At 37.9% G+C, this 24,420-nt stretch overlaps 2 protein-coding genes and 1 long non-coding RNA gene across 3 annotated transcripts in view; all 3 read right to left on the reverse strand.

The window, feature by feature from the left end:
* The window catches only part of LOC311255344 (CD276 antigen homolog), a 64,478-nt gene extending 45,961 nt beyond the window's left edge, over nucleotides 1-18,517 (reverse strand). The window contains exon 1 of the mRNA XM_084349753.1: nucleotides 18,385-18,517. The gene's annotated coding sequence lies outside the window, so the exon portion shown is untranslated. The remainder of the gene's footprint in view (nucleotides 1-18,384) is intronic.
* On the reverse strand, nucleotides 426-13,947 carry LOC311255349 (butyrophilin-like protein 10). Its single transcript, XM_084349762.1, has 8 exons — nucleotides 13,595-13,947; nucleotides 10,576-10,902; nucleotides 8,528-8,563; nucleotides 5,465-5,740; nucleotides 5,149-5,286; nucleotides 3,620-3,673; nucleotides 3,196-3,258; nucleotides 426-2,702 (listed from the first exon to the last, which is right to left on the reverse strand). The coding sequence occupies exons 1-8, from the start codon at nucleotides 13,686-13,688 to the stop codon at nucleotides 2,638-2,640; spliced, it is 1,053 nt and encodes a 350-aa protein (XP_084205888.1). The 5' UTR covers nucleotides 13,689-13,947; the 3' UTR covers nucleotides 426-2,637.
* A 2,499-nt stretch (nucleotides 18,518-21,016) lies between the features above and the next one.
* LOC311253293 lies at nucleotides 21,017-23,796 on the reverse strand. Its single transcript, XR_014621662.1, has 2 exons — nucleotides 23,658-23,796; nucleotides 21,017-23,027 (listed from the first exon to the last, which is right to left on the reverse strand). It is a non-coding gene; the product is annotated as an uncharacterized lncRNA (long non-coding RNA).
* Between the last annotated feature and the right edge of the window lie 624 nt (nucleotides 23,797-24,420).

Consider the following 24,420-nt stretch of genomic DNA (forward strand, 5'->3'; position numbering starts at 1 on the left):
TACACTCTGTTTGGTCACTGCACTGTTCATGGAAAGGATGATGACAAAGTCTTCTTTATCTTTTACATTAGTATAAAAAAGATTTTCCTTTTTTCTTTATTATGATCCTCAAAATGAAGATGCAGCCTCCTGAAGCTCCCCATGCTGAGCAGCACGGCTTTGTGGACTTGAATTCACAGAAATTAAATGACTTGTCTTGATATTTTTTAAATATATTTTTACTTTGCATACTCACAGTCAACAGTCATCCTGTTTATCAGGTTTAAAATGTTATGAAACAACTTTAATATCATGAAAATCAAAGTTGTAGATTCAGTCATCAAACAGCTGAAGAGCAGAGAAACATGCTGACGGACTGAAGTGTGTTTGTTTGTACTTTGTTTCTTTTAACAGCTAAAAACATCCGAAACAGTCACATCACAGTCTGACATTTCACCTGTTTTATTCAAACATTTGTACAGAAATAATGAAGCTGCCTGAGACCAGACATGTGCATCACGAGAAAACGTTGGAGGCCAAGAAGCAGCTGAAGAACAGGAAGCGTAAGTCTGTTTACGCTGTAGCCTAAATTTCTAATTGGGAATGTCCTCTAGCAACACCAAAGCAGCTATTGTATCATGTGGCACGGCCATTACGCACAGCGACAGCCCCTGTAGTGCGGTTACACCTGAAGGTATTCTTACTCCCCAATAACACAGGAAAATAATCTTTTTTTCATATATAAAGATGGCTTTATTTGTTCATACAAGGCACAACATCATCTTGAATATCAAAATGCACACTGACAAACATCCATGGCACAGATTTATAGTCAGAAGACATTTAAGAGATCAAAGGCACCAAAAGTGATATCTGATAACTGACTTGGTAACGTACACAATCTGTGCTGCTGCTTTACAGTAACATCAATATAATTTACAGAACCGTCTCTAATCCAGAAGACTTCATGAATAAAAGGCAGTAAATCCTCAAGTTATAAAACAATATGTACAACAGGTTCCTGAAATTTCATTGGAATGTAAATGATGGAGGAGAATCTGTCATTCATGTTTGTAACTCGCATATAAAAATAAATAATTTGTTTTGTCTCTTCTCATCTGGGTTGTTACTTGCCTCTTGGCTCAGGGCTCACACTAAAGTCTCTTCCCTCCAGCTTATTCACACTGCTAATGCTCTGATCAACTATTATTGCTTTATTTCTGAAGCTTCCTTTGTCTGACATTAAGTTACAATATTCAGGTTTTGGTGCTTGTTTTAAAAAAGGCACAACATGATCAAACTCCAAGTTAAAAAATAAACATTACTGACTTTAATGTAAGCCTCAGCACCATGGATCTGATTGTCTGACAGTCTTTCTGGTTGAACCTCTGAGCTTCTGGACTGAAACATTGTGAGCTGCTATGATCAATATGATCCCTAAAAATCTTCTTGTACGTCACTTAAGTTTATTCGGGTCCCTTTTTAAGTTTTGTTGTTCTGTTATCTCATCTCGACAACATTGTGCGAGGATAAAAACTACAACAGAGATTCAAAATGAAGATGAAAGAGGACAATAAAACAGGGCATGACGATAAAAAATTGAAATTAAACCAGTGTGTACTGTGCTGCGTAACAGTAGCCTATCAAATAATTTAAAAAAATGCCCTTTGAGATCTTTGTGAACCTTCAGTGTTATTATGATTTAGGAGGCTGTAGACTTTAATGTTGTTGAGCTGCCTTATATTGTAATAAAATATTGTCATTAATTTGTCAAAACCAATCTAAGTCTGATCTACAACAACAACAACAAAAAAATAATAATATATACATATATACACATACACACATGCACACACACATGCATACACCCATACACTTACATAAACATAAACATATACATATACACATACACATACATACGCACATTCACGTAGGCTTCTCTGCCTCTCATCACCATGCCATATCAATTACTAAATGATAATCACCAATAATCATTAATGATCATTATCCATTGTACCCGCTTAACAACATGTTTTTGTACATTTTCTTGAACTGGTTGATGTTTGGACTTCACTTGAGTTCCTCACTTAGATTGTTCCACAGCTTGACACCGGAAATAGATACACGGAAACTTTTCAAGGTTGTTTGTATGTTTAAGATTTTGAAGTTATGTTCCCCTCTTAATTGATAACCTCCCTCCCGATTCCTAAATACATTTTGGATATTTTCTGGTAATTGTCTGTTTTTTGCCCTATACATGCTGACTGCTGTTTGATAAGATACAATGTCAGTGAATTTCAGTAGTTTTGATTGTATAAAAAGTGGATTTGTATGTTCCAAGTAGTTGACCTTGTGAATAGTCCTTATTGCTCCTTTCTGCAGGATGCTAACTGACTGTAATTTTGTAAGTATTTCCCCAAACCTCAGCACAGTAATGTAAATATGGCAAGACCAGTAAACAGCAAAGTGTGCAAAGGGAATTATGATCCAGTAATTGTTTTGCTTTGAGTATGACTGCAATGTTTCTTGAAATTTTGGACTAACAACTGATCGAGTCTCACAAAGATCCATTATAAGGCTGTCGACTGCATAACACATATTTTGACTGCTGATATTTACAAACTGTACATACAGACACCTTTACAACAGATAAAGGTATCAAGCAGGTGGATGGGTTTCTCTCTCTGCAGGTGGTTTATAATCAGTTCCCAGAAGACAAGGACCTGTAGAAAACAAAGAAACATACATATTAAATGAAGTCAACTTTTTGGCCTCTTCATGGCTTTATTGATTGGCCAGCATTGAAAGATGACAGCATGACAGAGAAGGGGGGGGGGATGACACGCAGCAAAGGACATGATCTACCAACTGAGCTACCGGGGCACCCAAAGTCAATTTTCTTATTATACAGACTTTCATCTCCAAGGTCAAGTGTTTTTGCCATCATTCTGTAATAAACTACTCAGAGAAGTACAATCTATTCAGGTATATGTAATGTAAATAATAATAATGATACATTAAACGTATAGTGCTTCTCTAGATACTAAAGTCACTTAACAAAGGAAACAACAACAAAAGAAAATTAATCTGTGAGTAAAGGGAACATATCAGAAAGTGGAGGAGGAGAACAAACTTCTCTGGTGATTGTAAGAAGTTTTGAAGAGGTGTGTTTTGAGGGATTTGTTGAAAGTGGAGTAAATGTAATTTGTTACTCACCACCATTGCTGAGAGGGGACTTGCTTAACATGGCAGTCTCTGAATCATCTGGAGGATGAGGATCTGCAGAAAACAAAACAAAAGTACACATTACATCAAGTCAACTTTTATATTACTAAGTATTAATGTAAAGTATCTCATGTCAGATGATTAACTGGCTCAAAGGGACAGTTCACTCCAGAATCAGAAATACATATTCAGTGGGTAGAGGAGCCAAAAATAAGTTCTCAAGTAGAAGTAAAACTTATATTTAATAGTTATCAACAACAATTTGAGGATGTCCTGCACTACAACAGACGGCAAACTACAACACCAACATACTACAGCAAGGAGATGACGTTTTGAAGAGGTGTGTTTTGAGGGATTTTTTGAAAGTGGAGTAAATGTAATTTGTTATGAACCAACATTGTGAGAGGTGACTTACCTGACATGGCAATCTCTGGATCATCTGGACGAGGCATTTTCAGAGGATGAGAATCTGCAGAAAGCAAAACAAAAGTACACATTACAGAAAGTCAACTTTTACATCACACAGAAATGATTTTGGTGCAGATTTTAATGTTTTATCATCTTTTAAAAGTCTGTTTTCAAACAGTCAAGAATGGAGAGTGAAAAGTTGCTCTGAACGGTTTCAGTTTTACTTTCATTGTTTTACAGAAGAATCTCAATGTTCAATGTTACACTGAGGTCGACCACCAAACATAACATTAGATCACCGCCTCACATTTAATGACACGTCATGATTTCAGCTTCCATCACTACATATTAGGATTATTATCAACATCCAATTCAAACTCACTCTGCTGCCAAATGAAGCACTTTGACACCTGAGTGTTAATAATGAGCACCAACAGCTGTGAGTCACAGAGCTGATACCAGAACATGTTCAGCTCTTTGGCTTCATAACTTAATCAATTCATTCATTATCAATATGGAGTCTGATGGAATCAGGAAGCCATTAGCCTAGCTTTAGCATTACACCCATAAACAGGGTGAAACAGTTAGCCTGGTGCTGGAAGGTGTATTTCTAACTTAAGTCTGTTTCCTCCTGCTTCCAGTCTTTATGCTAAGCTAAGCTAACCACCTCCTGAGTCTAATACTGGTAAGGGTTTTACTTAAAGTGTTGAACTGTCCCTTTAAAGGTTACAGCCTGACATATACAGACCAGAAGTATTAAAGCTACAGATCTGGAAAACTAGTCCAGCGCGTCCTGTTTTCAGTCCGTTTCTGCAGTCAGATGTCTTTTACCAAACCATTTTGAGAGTTAATCCAAAGCATCATTCAGTAAATGATAAACTGGATTAAAGGAGCATTCTGTAGTTTTGTGAAAGACTTTTAATCAGAAGAGAAAGTTTATTGACTGATTTGTTTTTATGATAACAATTTCATACTGTTTTACTTTGTTTATATGTGGCGGACCCTGCCACCTTTCTACCTTCAAACAGTGTTGTTGGACCTTATTTTCCTCTGAGAACAGTTTCTTTATTCACCTGCATTATTGACTCATTAATATTGTAAATATTAAATTTTGAGTTTGAATTTCTTCCTCAAAACGACATATCGCCTCTTTAAAGGTATTAATTTGTATCTAGATGAGCCTTTTTGTTTGTCTCAAATGTGTTTATCAGCAGAAAGCTTCAGGATGTAGAGCTCCACTTTCAAATGTACACTTGTGAACTATACGAAGAACATGAGTGAGTGATGTTCAGAGGTCTGTCTGATGGAGCTTAATCAATAGTGTTGGTCATAGATTCATGAGTGCATTTCATTTTCTTTTCATGTAATCAGTCAGTATTGAACCAGAGGCCTCATGTAAATAAACAGAAGGGTTCAAATCTGAGGAGACAGAAACAAACTGTCTGGACGTGATCATATCACACAATGTATCTGTAATGTTGATGTCTGCACATGATGTGTTGATATATATTGATACAATACATAACATTAACTTACCTCCATTAAAGTTTACTGTGATGCGCTTTGTAGCTACAAGCACAGCCAGAACTGCAGCAAGAACCACAGCTCCTAAAACGAATGCACCAAACAGCCATCCAGTGACCTCTTTGGTGGATGGGTCCTCACAGAGTTTCTCTGAAACACATTATAAAGAGTTCATGTAAAACTCAAAATGTTGCTGCATATCATGGACAACACACTGAATAAAGACTACACAGAACAACATTTAAAGGGTGTCTAAAGTATTTTAAACTAATGACACATGAACAATTAAAATAATTTTGTGAGTAAAACATTAAGACAGAAAACTCACCACTGATATACACTTTGGTCTCAGCAAAAGTCTGATGGCTAATGTCCTCCTGTGTGGCTACACAGCGGTAGCGGTCAGTCTTGTTCACAGTGGTGTTGAGGGTAACGTAGTAACGGCCTCCGCTCACTGTGATCTGAGGCTCCTCATCAGGAAGGATGTTTCCAGCGCTGTCCTGCCACTCGACTTTAGGTTTTGGAGAAGCTCCTCGAACTTCACACTGCAGCAGCGCCCAGTCCTTTGTGACATCAAGTGTGGTGACGAAGGGCTTTGATGCACCTGTGAACACAATAATAAAAAAAATTTAAATGTAATAATGGCATGTTTTTGTGTTTCTACCTTCACTGACTGTGGTTGTATCATAAATTAGCTCACCTCTTCAAACCTGTCCAACCTCATTAAACCTCATATTCCACCTTGTGCATTACGCTCTCAGGATTCAAGCAGTCAGCTGGCTGACGGGTTTTTATTCCTGTCGCTCTTCTTACCTCTGAAATACCCTCGCTGTTGACATCAGACAATCTGACTCATCTGTTGCCCCCTTTGTGCTCCCTCATGGATCATTGTTGATTTATTTAGAGATGGACACAATACACCAAAAAGTATCTTGTTAGAAATTACAAAAATTGCTTATCAAACCAAAATAAAAACACTGGCATATGTATTTAATTAAAATACAAGACATATTATACAAACTGATATTATTATATTTTAGCCATTTATTAGCCCAAATATGGTTTTGGGTTTGGTGAGCCAGTTCTTAAATAACGACAGACCAACCTCCGCAATTACAGTCGTTCTGATGTTTTCTAATGGAAGAAAGTCCAACATATTTCATATATTATTAATGATTAACCGATAATCGATTGTTAAAATTTGCATCCCTACCACTGAGGCAGTGTCATTAGCCTTATCACACACCCCAGCATGGAGTACTCCTGTAATGTCGTAGTAATAGTCTGAAAGTGAACATGCTGATGGGTGTAGCAGCTGATTGGATCCAATTGCAAGTTGGTCTCTTGTTTATGAAATATTACTATATTAAAAAAAAACTCAAGTAAAACTGGCAACACTTGACAGTAAAGGCACATTAATCAACATTAGTTAATACAGTAATATGTTTTAACTAACAGTTAATGAAAACAAGCGTCAAGTAACTGTTAACAAATGTCTCTCATTTACATTTTAACTGAGGTATTACTAATATTAATATATGGTTGATAAAGATGTTAACATGTATGTCCTGTCATTTCATTAACTGTTTGCTTGTCCTCCAGTTTGAGATCAGTGGACTGATCCGAGGTCTGTGTCCATGAAGAGGCTTTCTTTCCTTCATCTTCATGTAAACATACATCCCTTAACTGATATCTAACCTAAATATTATTGTGCAGTTTATATTGTATCAGCACTAAAGTTGATTTACAAAACTTTTTTTTCTTAATTAAATGACGTGACATACATGTTAACACCTTTATCAGCCTATACTAATATCAGCACCTTAATTAACATGTAATAATATTAATAAACATTAACAAAACACATTTGTTTACATTTACTAATGCTAATAAAATTATTCATTGCTTTTAATGTTAACAGTATTAGTAAATGGTTGTATGACACTTCAACTTATAACAAACTGTTTAATTCTTATTACGGTATTAACAAATATTTATTGATGTAATCTTATTGTAAAGTGTTACCTTGAAGTTTTTACTCAAGCTAAATTTAAATATGAATCACATCTTAATTTTCATCACAATTTCATAGAATCATAAAATCGTTATAACAAGAAAACATCTTTCAGCTTTAATTGTAATTGTAAATAGTGGTAACGACTTTTTGTCATAAAAGTCTGATGTTCCTTTTGGATCGTGACTCAGAGTCGTACGTTAGAGACAGATCAGGAGAGATCAATGGCCCGAGTTGATCGATGATGTCACAGATTTCTACATCTGCAATGTGTGCTACAACAAAGCCGTGCAGTTACAGCAGCACTCGCTGTACGTATCGCCTTGTGGTTTTTGCCACAGTAACCTGTATCAATGCTGCAGAAAATCTGAGTAAGTATATTGTTTTATTTTATTTGCACAGATGTTCCTGCTCTTACTGAATTACTGAATGTGTTTGTAGTGTTCTCTGGCTGTTTATCCACGCTGGCCAGCCTTTATAAAATTGCAGAACATTAATAGTTCTGTAGGCTGTATTAATCAGTGGCCTATGACCTTAACTGGCATATACAAATAAGAGACAACACGCTCAACTCGTGGATAAAGCTCCAGTAAGGGGTGCCAAATCCCTCTTGTAGTGAATAAACAAAAGAAAAATAAAGGACAGCACCGTCAAACTGTACATGGTTGCCACACGGACGTTTCGGGTTAGGGTTAGGGTCAACCCAAACCTTGGCAGTAGTTTCTTTACATTTTGTGTTCAAAAAGAGTCAAAAGACGCACCAAACACCCCTTTTAATGGAAACATGAGCTTGGCGAGAAAGCCTCAGTTAGCAAATCAAGTTGAAATCCACCGTCATGGTACCCGTTACCTCTGACTGGGGTTTTAGGTTTTGTCGGGCTAGTTCACACAAAGTAAAAGCTGGGCTGAAAAATATCAAGTAGATCAGACTGAACTTTGTGTTTGTGTCTCAACAGCTGATAAACACTGCAGATGTAGAGATCAGTAACATCATCATAATCAGGACTCACCACCTATTAATCCCTCTGTTTTTAAAGATAAAGGCACTAGATCTGCTGTACTTCTGTAGTGATGATTCAAAAAAGTCTCAGTGATGAAATATCAAGGTGAAAATGCACCAAATGTTACATCTAATAAAATAATCGTGGAGACTTTTATGACTAAAGAACCGAATCAAAGCTGATTCAATGAAGTGATCAGCTGACATGATGTCTGTTAACCTGCAGCTGCTGGTTGTCCCTCTGCTCATGTCAACCTGCTGCACTGTGAGAACAACACGTCTACATGGAGTTACTGAATCAAAACCTTTGAGTGATACTGAGGCACAGAGAGTTGTAGCACACCTTACAGGTACAGATCAGTGACATCATCACTCACCTGAGATTTCTCCTGATCGGTCTCTCAAGAGCCGTTCTGAAAGATAAATAAGAACATTATTTTGAAGTGAAGTGAATGGGCGACATTATGATTCATTTCTCAACAGAACAGGCCACATATTAAAGGAGGGAGCTGCATCATTAAACTATCATCTACTGACTAACTGGATGACAGGATGTGTCAGAATCTGTCCGACTGAACTAAGCAGGAAGAAGTAATCAGGCAGCACTCCACTCATCAGAGTTAGAAGATTGACACCACAAGCTGCAGTCAGTGCTGGTTAGCTTAGCTTAGCATAAAGACTGTAAGCAGGGGAAACAACTGACAGAAGAAGATGAAGACACCAAGTGACAAACATGCATGTAAACACTGCAGCATATAAAATCAGCTTTGCAGACTTTTTTAGGGAAAGAAACACATTCAGGATTGGTTGGAGCATGCAGGAGCAGCAGAAACTGTAATAATCACCTGATCACAGGCAGACTGGTTAGTGATCAGAAGAAGAGCTGCAGCTCCTCCACCAAGCAGAGACAGAGAAGATCGTGTAGGCAGGAAGAAGGCCGACTTGCATATCATTTATTTGAGTATCTCATTAGGAAAGAAAGAAGAGATGAGAAATATTTTTACGTTAACACATTCAAACAAGTCCAGTGAGCAGAGACAGGTGATCTGTTTTTCTTTTGCCAAAAATAACTATCTTTAATGCAATATTGTGTTTTAATGGCGTAAACAGAGAAACTGATCAGCTAAGTCTGGTGTAATAGTCAGTCCTTCCAGAAAAATGCGGAGTTTTTTTGTGATTGTTGCGGGGCAAAAAGCCTTGATTATGTGGCATGTTTTCTTAAAAAATGCGATGGAATATGCGGGATAGGAAGTCATTTCTAATGACTTCCTATGATAAGCAAGTACAGCATACTACATCACAGAAAGTGCTGGGAATAATTAAGTTCTCATCTTGTATGTGAAGATATATGTGACTTTTTTGCAACGAAAATGTGGGGATGAAATCATACAAGCTCCGCATATTTCGCGCATTTTGCACAGAAATCGCCGAATTATGTGGTTAAAGCGCAGCGTTTTTGAAAAAATTTGGCCCCCGCATAAATGTGCGGACTTTGGCTGATTATGCGTTGAATTATGTGATCACATAATCGCGTTTTTCTGGAGGGACTGAATATTGTACAGAGCATCCCAACACTGAGAGAAAAAACAAAACAATTTACATTGCAGATTGTGATTGTAATTAAATAGATGGTGATTAGTTTTAGGCCTGATCACCGACTCCTAAAGATAAGGCTGGTGTCATTAGATATTTTCCCATCAATTATCATCTTGTTTGTTCATCTCTCAATACTCCCTTACTTCTCTACTCTGTCAGTAACTCTCAGCTCCAAACACATTGAAGATGTAAATCTTCGAAAACAAATGTGGGATAGGGATGCGCGACAAATACACTAACTATTATTATTGGTCATTGGCTGATAATGATATTGAATAGAGCCAATAATCTGAAGCTAAATCAATTTCACTGAGTGCAGCATCGACACACTCTGATGCAGAAGGTGGTGGGATGCACCTTTAAAGTTACACATGAAGAAGACTAGTGAGCCAAAAATGTGGTCACCAGTGTAGAAAGTTTTTACAGATATCAAAGAAATACAATTTGCAATACATGTTCGACTGAGGTTCAGAGAGGAGGGAGAAAGTCTACAAGTTTCAACAAAAAGTGTGAAATGATCTGTTATCTTATCGGCATCAGCCGTGAGAAGCAGGTAATCATCTGTTATCAGTATCGGTTGATAATATCAGTAAAAAAGATCCTGTAACTTCCGAAGAATCAAAAGTGTTCATATTAATCTTTTATTTTATTTTAAAATTCAATAATTAATGACAGCATGATAACTATATTAGATTATCAGGTGTCAACAGGTGTTACTGATTATAACAGAAGACTAAAAGGACGAAAAGGAAGAATAGACGGTCAAACCTACAACAACAGCTGGAGATCCTGTCATACAGCATATTAACTGTTTAATGAAAGCACTCACCAACAACAAGCTCAATGTTGAACGTTTCTCTCGGCTGAAGACGTGGAAAAATGCAGCTGTAGTTCCCGCTGTCGGCCATCTTCGCATTATGGATCTTTATGGAGGCGTCGCCGTTCTTCAGCTGATCTTGAAAATGTGAGACTCGACCTTTGAACTGCTCATCTTGACCTGGACGGCCGTTATTGTAATGAATGCCTGAATCATAGAAGAACACCTCCTTCTGACCGTCTTTCTTCCAGTCAAAGATCTTTCCTATGATGTCCTCCTTGGTGCTGGGGGAACAGGGTAAAACGGCATCACTGTCTTCTTCCACGACCACTTTGACACCTGGACCAGAAAAATTAAGTAAATTTAATCATTATGTTCAACAGAGAGCCGTCAGGTGAAAACATTTGCTCTGAAACACCAGTTTACAAGCATGGTAGTTAGTAACCAAATTATTTATGGCTATAAGTTTTCCTCCACATCACACCTCCTGAAATATTCTCCCTCAGCAGAGAGCATTGATAAATCAGTCTGTGTGACAAATCCAACCTCAGCGTTATGAATGAATGAATGAATGAATGAGTTTTATTTCGAACATGTATATATAGAAATAAATGTATGTAACTATTTGTACATACAAAAGAAAGAAAGAAAAAAGAAATTAAAAAAGTAAAATAAAATAAAGAGCTAAGACATAACAAAACACCGCACGTTGTTCGAAAAAGGAGTGGGAAGAAGTACAATACTTTTTTTTTTTATTTCCCACCCCTTTTTAACTACTCTTCAGTTTGTAACTACACAGATAACCTAACTACATAATACACCTATATAAATATATACCATATATACCCTTCATGAATATCCATATAAATACATAATCACAAAAATAAATATATACTACATACCTATCCGTGTAAATATAAATATATATATATATATACACATACATATATACACACACATACATACATACATACATATACTAAGTTAGTTATAATATAACAATCAACCCTATTCTATTTATATATTATGTCAGTGATGACATCATCAGACCTGGATGACCTGGATATGAAAACTGTGTTTAGAAACCTTTGAAGAGATGTTTTCTGATGTGTTTGGAGCTGCTTCTGCTGCCTTTCCTCCCTCCCTGATCCCAGAGGATCCACTATAAAACGCCCTGGTGCCAGACACCACAGGACTCCCTCACAGGTCTTAAGTCCATGTCTTTACAGGTCAGAGCTGTTTTGGCTGCACAAGGGGAACCTTCACAATATTAGTCAGGTGGTCATAATGTTTTGCCTGATCAGTGTATGTTAATTGTTGATTTGGTGACACGTTTCTGACACGATGATGTCAGAGGGAGGCAGAGGCCAGCAAAAAAGGGAGTTGAAAAAAAATAAAATAACACCCAGTATTTTGAAAGTGGACATCTAGGCACATGTCGGTTTCTGACCCTGACCCTAACCGGACGACACACACTGTGTGTGACTTCTGCCTCACAACCATTACTAACTACGTTAGCCATTTCTACCTGAAGCTAACCTCTGCAGCCATAAAGAGTACAGTGAGCCCAGCTAGTCAGCCATGAATTGAGAGGTGTGCAGCAGAGTCATGTCTGTGATCTTTGTCACATTCAATGGATGCCCTGTCTCAGAGCTGCGATGTGAAAATAATATTTTTGTACAGAACACCTGTAATGCTCTGCAGACGGATTAATGTTGTTTTTGTTATGTGTATGTACTGAGGAGGTCACAGAGACTGCTATTGAAATATGCAACTGTTAGACTGTAGACTGTTGAGGTCTGATTATTAAAAGGACTTTCTTAATAAAAAGGGAAGTTAGCTGTGTCAGTTATATAGAAAACTGAGGATGCCATACCAGTGTTTCACACATGATGCTGTGAGACTATGGTGGGTGGACCTCGGACCCTTTAGTGAACTATGGAAGCACGCTCTGCACATTTTTAAGTTAAAAAGATCAATCTGGTGCAACTTGAGAGCAAAATTAAGAGGCTATACCATAAATTACAGCCATACACGAGAAATATACTAAACTAAATCAGAAAATATTACATTTTACAATAATCAAATATAACACAGAGCTTTGGCTACATTTATCAATAATCACAATACAGTTGGACTTTAAAAGCAATGTATATGGTTTGGTAAGGGCATATTTGGAGTTCTGGTGGGCTGGTTATTGGGCTGGTTTTGTAAGACGGACCTGGCAACAATGTGATATCTATTTTACGGCGTCTAAAATGATGACTTCGCCCTCTGAAACACTGACGAACAAACTTCAGACCGGTCATATTAAAAGGTGAACTACAGAAATGTTAATGAGAAGAGGAAGATCTTCATTGACTGAACAACCTTATTTAACCTAAACAAACTCTCTTTGTTCTCATGACTGAATAAACAAACTGACCTTAAATACAACACAACTTACACTGTTTTACTTTGTTTATATGTGGCGGACCCTGCCACCTTTGTTGCTTCACACAGTGTTCTGGGACCTTATTTTCTAGTTCTAGCTGAGTTAGCTGAGTTAGCTGCCTCGTATCCTTAACGTTTCCCCTTACACTCCGATACACAGTCAACTCTGAGATCTCTCATCTCATCTCATTTTCTTTCCGCTTTTCCCTATTGGGGTCGCGGGGTGTTGCCGCTTTTATCCCCCCTTTCGGGAGGTTGCGGGGCTACCGGGGCCAAATCCAGCTCTCACAGGGCGAAGGCCAGGGCACACTCCTGGATGAAGACGGGGCCCTCGGATGGCAGAGGCTGCCTTGCATCTTGCAAGGTGCCAACTGCACATCAGGAGCAGTGTAGGGGTTCAGCATCTTGCTCAAGGATGCTTCAGCATGTAGCTCAGTTCCGCCCAGGGGAGCCTCTGAGATAATTATGTGTGAGACCGCAGAATAGCAGCAGGGGTTGTAGCCTATTCTGCGGTCAGGCTAGCTGTCACTGCGGTGGCTGCAGTTAGACCTCGGAGAGAAACTGAGCTGTAACTTGGTGTAAATCCACTGTTTCTTACCGTGTTGGTGTCCGAGTATTTCCCCAGCCGACAACAGCAGCCAGACACCGACCAGCAGCCTCTCCAGAGCCGGTAGAGGTTTAAATCCCGACATGTTGTCCCGGTCCGGCAGCTAGCTCAGAGCAGCAGGCTGTGTTTAGCTAGCGGTGCTAATTAGCGCCCCGCGGACTACAGAAACTAACTAACTGAGTTATTTGAGGTTAACTGTCGTGAATAAAGTGTTGCTGGGTGACAGCAGCTCCTCAACACCTGTACCAGGTGAGAATAATCCAAAAGGCTTCCTGCAAACGTTACAAGTTAACAGCGATAACAACAGACACAACCTCAGGACGGATGGTACTGGGAGCAGATGACGGTGACGCTGAAGGGGAGGAGGCTGAGGAGCTATGGCAAGCCCTTTTAACATTTAATCAAACCACACTCCTATCTGTAATTAAATTTTAGATATCCATAATAGCATTTCTCCTAGTCAAAATTTTATTCTCACTAGTCAGAATGGTAATTAAAGATATCCACAATAACATTCTTACTAGTAGAAATTGTATTTCAAGATATCTACAACTTTGATTGTACTAGTCAAAACTAAATTTAAGATATCTAAAAATCCTTAAAAAGTATAAGTGGCCGTTTTAACATGTAATAGCTAGACTGGATATGTATTGCAGATATCTGCAATTCAATTCTTCCTAGTCAAAAAGAACATTTCAGATATCCACAATGACATTCTTCCTATCCACAATTGTCATTTGAGATATCCACAACGTCATTCTTCCTAGGACAAATGACGTCACTTTTGCCATTCATGTGTGTTGGGCTTTCAATTTCAGATATCAACAATTACATTCTGGATATCTAGAATGAACATTCTGGATATCTGCAATTGAATTCTTACTAGGAAAAACTCCCATTTCAGATATCTTCAATCCAATTGTTACTAGTCATAATTTTCATTTCAGATATCCAAAATAAAAAACTATTCCAGATATCCAGAATGTAATTTTGAATATCCAAAAATACATTGTGACTAGTAAAAATGTCATTATTGATATCCACAATTCATATTATGACTAGTAAAAATGTAATCTCAGATATCTACAATTAGAATTATGACTAGGCACAATACAATTGCAGATATCCATAAAAGTATTGTTGATATCTGTTGATGGGCAGACAGGACGCCATTTTAGCATAAAAAGAGCCCATTGACTATCCAAAATTATATTTTAGATATCTTTCTGGCCTGGGTGAGCTGTGTGCATGCTAACTCGACAGCGCACACTGCCTGTGCATTCATGCCTTTGTGTATGTGCAACCGAAAAACTACATTCTGTTTATATCTGTGTAAAAGACAACAGTTAGCTATTGCTGTTACTGGTTTCTAATTTCGTTCCTTGTTTTTTTATATATCCATCTTTCATTAGTTATTTGTTTTCAGTCTTGAATGTAAGGATTTTCGATAGAAAATCGAATCGTTGCTAGCAAAGTCGTTTCTGTTTCCACACTCTTGAATCACGTAATTGAAGGAGAGAAGGAAGCAATCAGAAAACGGGCAGACGCAGATACATTATTAAGAGTAAACTAAAATATAATTTATGATTACATTATTATTCCCTCATTTGGAGGCTTAGCAGGCCCTGGCGGTCCGTCACTGTACAAAGGTACATAAAGTCTCTGCCTATAACTTACACAGTCCATATTGCTAGCATGCTAAAGCAATCATGCAAACTGACCTTGTGTCACTGGACGACATCGGAAAAGTCGCCTTGTGGTAGAAAGTAAATCCTCCGGATCTCGGGATGCAAGTTCCTGTCTTGCACGAGAAGCTGCGTTAAAAAGTCGATCAAAAGTCGACAATCTGTCCGTTTCCCGGTCCATTCTGCATCCCGCTAGCTAGAGAATCCCGCTAAAATGTCTTGTGACAGTAACCGACTGTTTTTTTACACGTCAAAGCATACGTCAAAGCACTGCGTCAACAGTCACAGTTACGTTCATTCTACGTCATTACAATTTCAGATATCTAAAACTGCATTCTGGATAGGAAGAATTATAATTATGGATATCCACAATATATATACAGATGTCCACAATTGCATTTTTACTAGTCACAATGTATTTTTGGATATTCAAAATTACATTCTGGATATCTGGAATAGTTTTTTATTTTGGATATCTGAAATGAAAATTATGACTAGTAACAATTGGATTGAAGATATCTGAAATGGGAGTTTTTCCTAGTAAGAATTCAATTGCAGATATCCAGAATGCTCATTCTAGATATCCAGAATGTAATTGTGGATATCTGAAATCGAAAGCCCAATACACATGAATGGCAAAAGTGACGTCATTTGTCCTAGGAAGAATGACGTTGTGGACATCTGAAATGTTCTTTTTGACTAGGAAGAATTGAATTGCAGATATCTGCAATACATATCCAGTCTAGCTATTAAATGTTAAAACGGCCACTTATAATTTTTAAGGATTTAAAGATATCTTGAATTGAATTTTGACTAGGAGAAATAAAGCTTTAGATATCTTGAAATACAATTTCTACTAGTCAGAATGTGATTGCTGATATCTCTAATTGCCATTCTGACTAGTCAAAATTACATTTTGACTAGGAGAAATGCTATTATGGATATCTAAAATATAATTTTGGATAGTCAATGGGCCCTTTTTATGCTAAAATGGCGTCCTGTCTGCCCATCAACAGATATCAACAATACTTTTATGGATATCTGCAATTGTATTGTGCCTAGTCATAATTCTAATTGTAGATATCTGAGATTACATTTTTACTAGTCATAATACGAATTGTGGATATCAATAATGACATTTTTACTAGTCACAATGTATTTTTGGATATTCAAAATTACATTCTGGATATCTGGAATAGTTTTTTATTTTGGATATCTGAAATGAAAATTATGACTAGTAACAATTGGATTGAAGATATCTGAAATGGGAGTTTTTCCTAGTAAGAATTCAATTGCAGATATCCAGAATGTTCATTCTAGATATCCAGAATGTAATTGTTGATATCTGAAATTGAAAGCCCAATACACATGAATGGCAAAAGTGACGTCATTTGTCCTAGGAAGAATGACGTTGTGGATATCTGAAATGACAATTGTAGATAGGAAGAATGTCATTGTGGATATCTGAAATGTTCTTTTTGACTAGGAAGAATTGAATTGCAGATATCTGCAATACATATCCAGTCTAGCTATTAAATGTTAAAAGGGCTTGCCATAGGCAACAGTTTGTGAAGATGGTGAGGACATGTGGTCATGTTTTGACATTGCTTGTGGAGTCCACCAGGGGTCAGTGTTGGGGCCACTTCTCTTCATACATTAAAGACATACTGTGTAAAACATAAGAATTATCAAAATGTGTGTTAAATGTGGGGATGGTAAAAAGGTGGTTTTGACAGAAATCAATTAATTAAAAAATAAATTTTAAAAAGAAATAAAAAAGATCATGTTTGGAAATTGTAAATCAAATAATCAACTACAGGTGAAGATAGATAGTGTAGATATTAAAAGAATGTATGTAAATATATTTCTGGGTGTGATAATTGATTGATAAAGCATCAGGAAGCATCTCAGTCCTGTGTGAGACAAAGCTCGTACTGGATCCCAAACCACTGCACACTCTACTGTTCACTGGTCTGACCATATTTAAATGACTGTGTGGAGGTCTGAGGGGGAACACCTACAAAAGATCACTGCAACCACTATTAACACTTACACAAAAGGAGCTATAAGAACGGTTCATGAAGTCAGATATTATCATCACAGCAACTTAGTGTTTTTAAATTAACGTGTGATAAAGTTCATCGACCTGGTTGAACATCAAACTGCACAAATAATTTATAAAGCATGAAACAAACTACTAGCAGGTAATATTCAGAAACCTTGGACCTTATAGAGAGGGGGGTTATAATGTGAGGGAAAAGTTGAATTTCAAGATGCGAGCTGTTCAGACGACTATAAGAAGTAAGTGCATTTCAATCGATGGTGTGAAACTGTGGACTGGTTCGAGCACGAAGCTGAAGCAACGTCCAACAATGATCGTGTTAAAAAAAAGTACAAAGACATGATACAGGGATGAGGGAGGGTTTTAAACATCGCTAGGTGTTTTCAGAGATGTATGCATGTGTTTGTGTGCATAAAATATGAATAATAGCTTAATTAACTTTTATAATAAGAATTAGAAACTTGGTCAATGTATATATTTAATATATATCATATTATAAATTATGTATGTATATTTGTATGAATGTGAGTGAGTGTATGTAGGCCTATGTATACAGTGCATTCAGAAAATATTAACTTTTTAATGTTGCAGTTTTATGCTAAAATCGTTATTTTTTGGCTCATCAATCTACACTAAATACACCACAATGACAGGGTGGAAACATCATTTTAGAAATCTTTGCCAATCTATTGAAAAGGAAAAACTGAAATCTCACACTGTAATTGAGTAAATGTACTTTTTAGGGTAAACGGACGGCATGTGTGTTTATTTTAGTACGTTTCACAGCTTCTGATGGTGGAAACGCAGAAGTATCCGTTTTAATGTGTAACGAACTGAACATAATCAGATCACTTGATGGAAACGAGGCGTTAGGTCTACTGATTTTGGATGAGTTATTATTTAAGTATAAATACAACGGCGCTTATTCTCCAGGTTGCCACCAGTTGTTGACGGTTTTAATGTAACTTCCTTGGTTGTCTGTTACAAAAAGTAACAGAAACAGTTGTAACGAGTGAGAGCAGGAAGTTACTCACCTCCACGCTGCCTTCAGATGACCCTCTCCATCAGGTGCTACATTCACACTTTGTTCCCAGTCGAGCTGTACTCGTCCCTGCAGTGTGGTAACAAATGTAATCCGTCCTGTTTTCATGTCAGATTGTTCTGGTCGGTTACAAACTTACAACATGAGTCCTTAAACCGGCGCGCTGTACTTTGAACCAGCACTTCCTCTTCTTCTTCCTCTTCTGTTGGATTTGAATGGCGGCTGGCATCCAGCTTAATGGTGCACTGCCGCCACCTACCGGACTGGAGTGTGGGACGTTCAATTAGCAGGAAAAAACAAAAACAAAAACAAATAAAACAAAACAACCAAATAAATAACTAATACTAATACCAACACTAATATCATTAATATTTTTTAATCCTGTCCATTAGCCCTGTTTCCTTCAGGTATTTTCTTACATATTTACTGACATTTTCTGACCGTTGCAGCAGGTTTTCTATTGTGAATCTTACTCTTCCCTTTGCAGGGCTGTTTCCAGTTCTCTCCTCTCTCTCTCATATGCCTTACACTCCATCAGAACATGCTGTACTGATTCAGGCTGGTCACAAGTTCTACATTTGCCAGTAGGATGTTTCCCAATTATGTGTAATGTACTGTTGACCCCCGTGTGTCCTAGCCTCCCCCCACTTGCTTTTGTATGCTATAAAAGTGTGTTCCTGTTTCGTTTATATCCCAGTAGCCTACTCTTGCCATATCTTTTGCATTTGTGTTTTTATGATTGACTTTCCTTCAGCTCTCCCTAGCGGGATATTGTTGTTTATTGTTTGTGACCCGACTGCCTGCTTTGCAAGAATGTCCACATCCTCATTGCCCTCAACCCCTGCATGAACCGGAACCCACAGAAAGCAGACTGTCCCCCCACTGCTTTGAATTTCATACAACAGCTGATGTATCTCCATAGTTAGGTCCTGTCTGCATGATTTCATTGTTTTAATACTATTTAGGGCTGCCCAACTGTCTGATGCAATCAGTGCATAAACACTACTGTCTCTCTTTAACCACCTTAGAGCAAGTTTAATAGCCAAGAGTTCGACCGTATACACTGAGGCATGGTCTGCTCTCTCCTTCACTGCCAGTTTACACTCTGGGATTCTGGATCTTTTGATCCATCTGTATATATTAATAGCTTATTTGCATAGTTCTTTTCAATATAATTTTGCACTATTACGCCAGTATCACTCTGTCCTGACTTCTTCTTGAGTCTGTGCTGAATATTAAAATCCACCGATGGCTCCTGAAACACCCAAGGAGGAATTTCTGGTAGAGGAACACTCAACATATACTGCACATCACATAAACTAATACTTTCGGCTTTTACATTTCCAACCCAGCTCAGACTCCAGAAGTTTGTCTTGCTATGCTCTGAGCACTCCTCTAGTATGGCCTTTGCTGGGTGAGATCTTTTGTGGCCCTGCAGATACACCATGTATGCCAACATGAGCTTCACCCTCCTTATTCTTAGAGGTTCTTCCCCCATCTCAACTTGCAGAGCTGCTACTGGAGATGTCTTAAAGGCCCCACTACATATCCTCAGTTCCTTAGCCTGTTCCACATCCAACTTCTTAAGGTGACTCTCTACTGCTGACACATAAGCAACGCTACCAAAGTCTAACCTGGCCCTCATCATGGCTTGGTATATGTTTAGCAGAGATTTCCTGGTTGCACCCCAATCCCGACCTCCCAGACACCTCAGGAGGTTATTAACATTTTTACATTTATCTCTTACATTCTTAATATGCTGCCTCCAAGTGAGTTTCTTCCTCTTCCTCTTCCTCACTCTTTTCTTTAGTTATGGGCGGATCGCAAACCGACATAATATCTGCTCACCGTCCCCAGCTGTCAGTTTGTGTTCAGTCCAACATCAGAAGTAACGTTACAGACCTTCTGATTAGTTAAAGGAGCCTCTGAATCAGAAGAGGAAGATTTTAATTGGCTGATTTTATTTCTGCTAAATAATCAAACTCTCTTTATTTTCATGACTGAATAAACTGAATAAACAAACTGACCTTAAAGGACAACATAGTTTATACTGTTTTACTTTGTTTACATGTGGCGGACCCTGCCGCCTTTCTAGCTTCAAACAGTTCTGGGACCTTATTCTCCTCTGAGAGCAGCTTGTTACTCACTGATGGAAACAGTTTGTGTTATTACCTCATTAATATTGTGAATATTAAAATTATGAGTTAACCTGAATGTTTTTGGTTTTTTTGGTATTTTTTATCTCTATTCCTTCTACATCAGCACGTGTCTCCCTCTCTGAGTTATATTTATTACAGTGCATATTAATAACAGTTTGAAAATAATTTGGCTACATTGGCTGTATTCACTGTGATGAATACTACGACTCACATGAAATCTCCGGACCTATGAAATGGACGTGTTACAGATATAATTATTTTAATAAATATACTTTTCTTCTTTAACTCTTGTCTCGTCCTGCTTCCTGCACTACATGTTATGAAACAACTTTAATATCATGAAAATCAAAGTTTTAGATTCATCACACAGCTGAAGAGCAGAGAAACATGCTGACGGACTGAAGTGTGTTTGCTTGTACTTTGTTTCTTTTTACAGCTGAAAACCTCCAGAACAGTCACACAGTCTGACATTTCTCCTGTTTTATTCAAACATTTGTACAGAAATAATGAAGCTGCCGGAGACTCGACATGTGCATCATCATCATCATCATCATCAGTAAACAACAATAATATACATTCAGTCAACGGCAGGACACAGTTCAGTTTATATACCTGACACTCTTTGAACCTGCAGAACTGAAAAGAAGCAACATGCCGACGCAAATATCAAAATAAAATAAAATAATTAAGTCACATTATATTTTATTTCAGCAACAGAGTTCACATTCATTGACAGCGTTAACAGCAGGCTTACTTTATGTTGTTTTAACGCCCATGTGGAGCTCAGTCAGGACGTTACAAGCAGGATGATAATATTTGGTAAAAGGACATTATTTATTCAGCACTTTGGTTCTTCATTCATCCATTCACACACTCATACAGAAACTGTTCAGGGTTGACATGTGGACAGGAGGAGCTGAGGATTAATAGATGACCTTCTCGTGGGTATTATAACTTTTTAATTTAAAATCCAAGTGACTACGTTTGTGCGATCCTGTTCCCTTCGGCTGAGAATCAAAATTGACATTTTTAACAACCTGAGATCCTGAAGAGGTCTGAAATGATTTGATCTCATTATTCAGGCCTCAGACAGAAATCACTCAACAAAAACTCACTATAAGGACAAGTTAGGTCTGATTGATTGGTTGACTATCGAGGCTTTACGGTCCAAACTCCTTAAAAATAAATAACTATAATCTTCTAAATTACTTCCTAAACCTCACTTCTATCAGATGATGATGTAAAGTCAGGTGAAGTCTCGTAGTCCACAGAACATTTCTGGAGCTTCACAGTAAAACAGAGTCGCAGCGTTCTGCTGAACAACTGAAGAAGATGGAGACGTAGATGGAGAAACAGAAAAAACACCACAGAAACATAAAATGGCTTCTTACAGCTCGTCTGCTGTGATCCAAGTGTCCAGAAGCCAAGCACGTATATTATAACGGCCCAGTTGGTCAGATTTACAGCAAAGTGTATTAATAATCACCGTCTCTGACAAGATAAAGAAACATTTAGAAAATAAAAAACAAGCTCAGTGACTCCTCTCACATCAGCAATAAGACGATCCTGATAAAAACAACAAAACCCTGAATTATATTCAGGAATGACTGTTTTAAACATTTAATGCCAACATTTTTTTAAATGATTGTACGTGACAGCTGCAGTTTGGTAAATGTATAGTTAAAGTTAGATGTACAGAAATGCTTAATGCATGTTAATGTCAGACACACTGTGCTCTGTTTCACTGGAGTGTTTCATATTGTCTCTGATATAAAGGTGCTGAGAGCTGGAAGCAGAAAAGGTAAATGTGAAGTATTCATGCAGTTATTTTAACATCTGCATCATTCACAGTCACACACTGGTGACAGGGAGCTGTCATGGAGGGTGACCGGACCATCAGGAGTTTAAAATGCTCAATGTGTTGCTCAAGGGCACTTTGACAGGTGGTCATGAGAAGACTGGGATCGAACCACCGACCCTGTGATCAGTGGACGACCTGCTCTACCTCCTGAGTCACAGACCTGCAGGAAAGTAATAAGAAGAAGGGGAGCGATGTACTGACAGCACTCCTGTCACAACTCTGACATAAAGAAGTTTCACAGAAGTTACATCTTGTTTGTCTTTGAGGACTTCATCCTGTCACTAACTGACTATATTGTATATTATTAGAAGAATAATGATTGCAATGGAAGAATAAAGCACTTGGTTTGGATCGGGGACAGATTGTGGTCGTGGTGATCAGAGGAGGAAAACTCTGGTCTGTGACACAACAGCAGACTCCTCTACACGCCCGTCTGACAACACTGAAACATGATTTTTTGTCCTTCTCTGATCACATCTACCGACCAAACCAAAGCCCAGTGCTGACCGTGAACCTGTAACGAGGTCTCATCTTTGAAGTGGCTCTTTTACGAAGTCTAGGCCAGAAGCTGAGACTCGGTTCCTGCAGTGTGGTCATGTTTGTCTTCTGTTGAGGCTGCAGGAGAGAAAACAAATGAACATACATCAAAATCTGCAGTATTTAGAGCTGTCCACCAAACTCACCTACACAATGGTTCTCTGGTGATGACTGGACAGCTAATCTGTATAAAAATGACAGAATCGTGTTCTGCTATTTAGAAATTTGGTCACAAACCAGATGACTAAAATCCATTGTTTTAATTAAACAGAGGTCAAGATTATAACATCCTCCTCTCCTCTCTGCTCCACACACAGCTCTGTGACAGAAACACTGCACATTAAATATTACAAACAATCCCCAAAATCAACAAGACAACAATCATGAGTGAAATAAAAGATTACTGAGGTCAACCATCAGTTTTGCAGGAATACGGATGTTATGATGACAAAAATTGGTTTTAAAGGTAAAATTCAGGTCCTCTGCTTTCTAATATCACACACATTCGAAGGGAAAAATATTAAAGTAAATGATGTTCAGAGCTTCGTGAATGTAATGTATTTACAACTGTGTTTGAGGACTCATAGATAAATGAGGTCCTGGATCTCGTATTAGAGGTAAACAACAAGAATCTGGACACAAGAAGGTCATTGTTTGTTGTTGTTTTCTGGACATTATGGACATGTTAATTCCTTTTTTTAAACTTACCATTATTAGTGCCATTTGTAGCAGCGTTTGAGCCTCCAGACCTCCGAGATTTTACACCAAAAACTATTCCAGCAACTCCAATAATAGCTCCAACAACTACTCCAACGATTCCAATTACAACTCCAACTGTGCTTGACCCTTCATCTGAAAAGCATTTCACAAAAAAAATATAAATGGTAACAGTTGTAGACTTAAATGGCTTGTGTATATGTGTTTGTTTGTTTTTTTGATCGAATGGCTTTTGTGATTTTGCCCTGCAAATTTTTTTGAAGGCAACTCTGAAGACGCCTCTCTTCACCTACCACCAGAGGCAGCCATTCACCACCCTGATGGTGGTGAATGGATGACAGTTATTGTTTGTGAAATGTTAAAAAGACTCAACCCCCGCAGCTGAATGACCTTTACACAATGAAGAAGTGGTACAGCATTAAACAAGTCTGAGCTTTATAGTCCTGTGTGCTGAGTTCACAAAGTGAGAGCTGAATTAAAGGAGGATGCTGCACATCTACACACTCTGTCTGTTTGTGATCTGCCAATAAACACAAACAAGAAGAAGAAGAAGAAGAAGAGAGGAGGGAAAAACAAAAAAATATAATGTCAGGTTCACATCTACTACAGAGAAGGAACTTATCTGTTATCTTACTGGTATTGGCCAAGAGAGGCAGGTTATTATCAGTTATCTGTATTGGCTAAATAGCAAAAACCTAAATGCTTTTCTGGTTCCTGCTTCTTTAACATGAGTATTGTCTGCCTTTTTAGTAAA

Source organism: Pagrus pagrus (genome assembly GCF_965226575.1).
Source record: "Pagrus pagrus genome assembly, chromosome: 3".
In the NCBI taxonomy this organism is placed as follows: Eukaryota; Metazoa; Chordata; class Actinopteri; order Spariformes; family Sparidae; genus Pagrus; species Pagrus pagrus.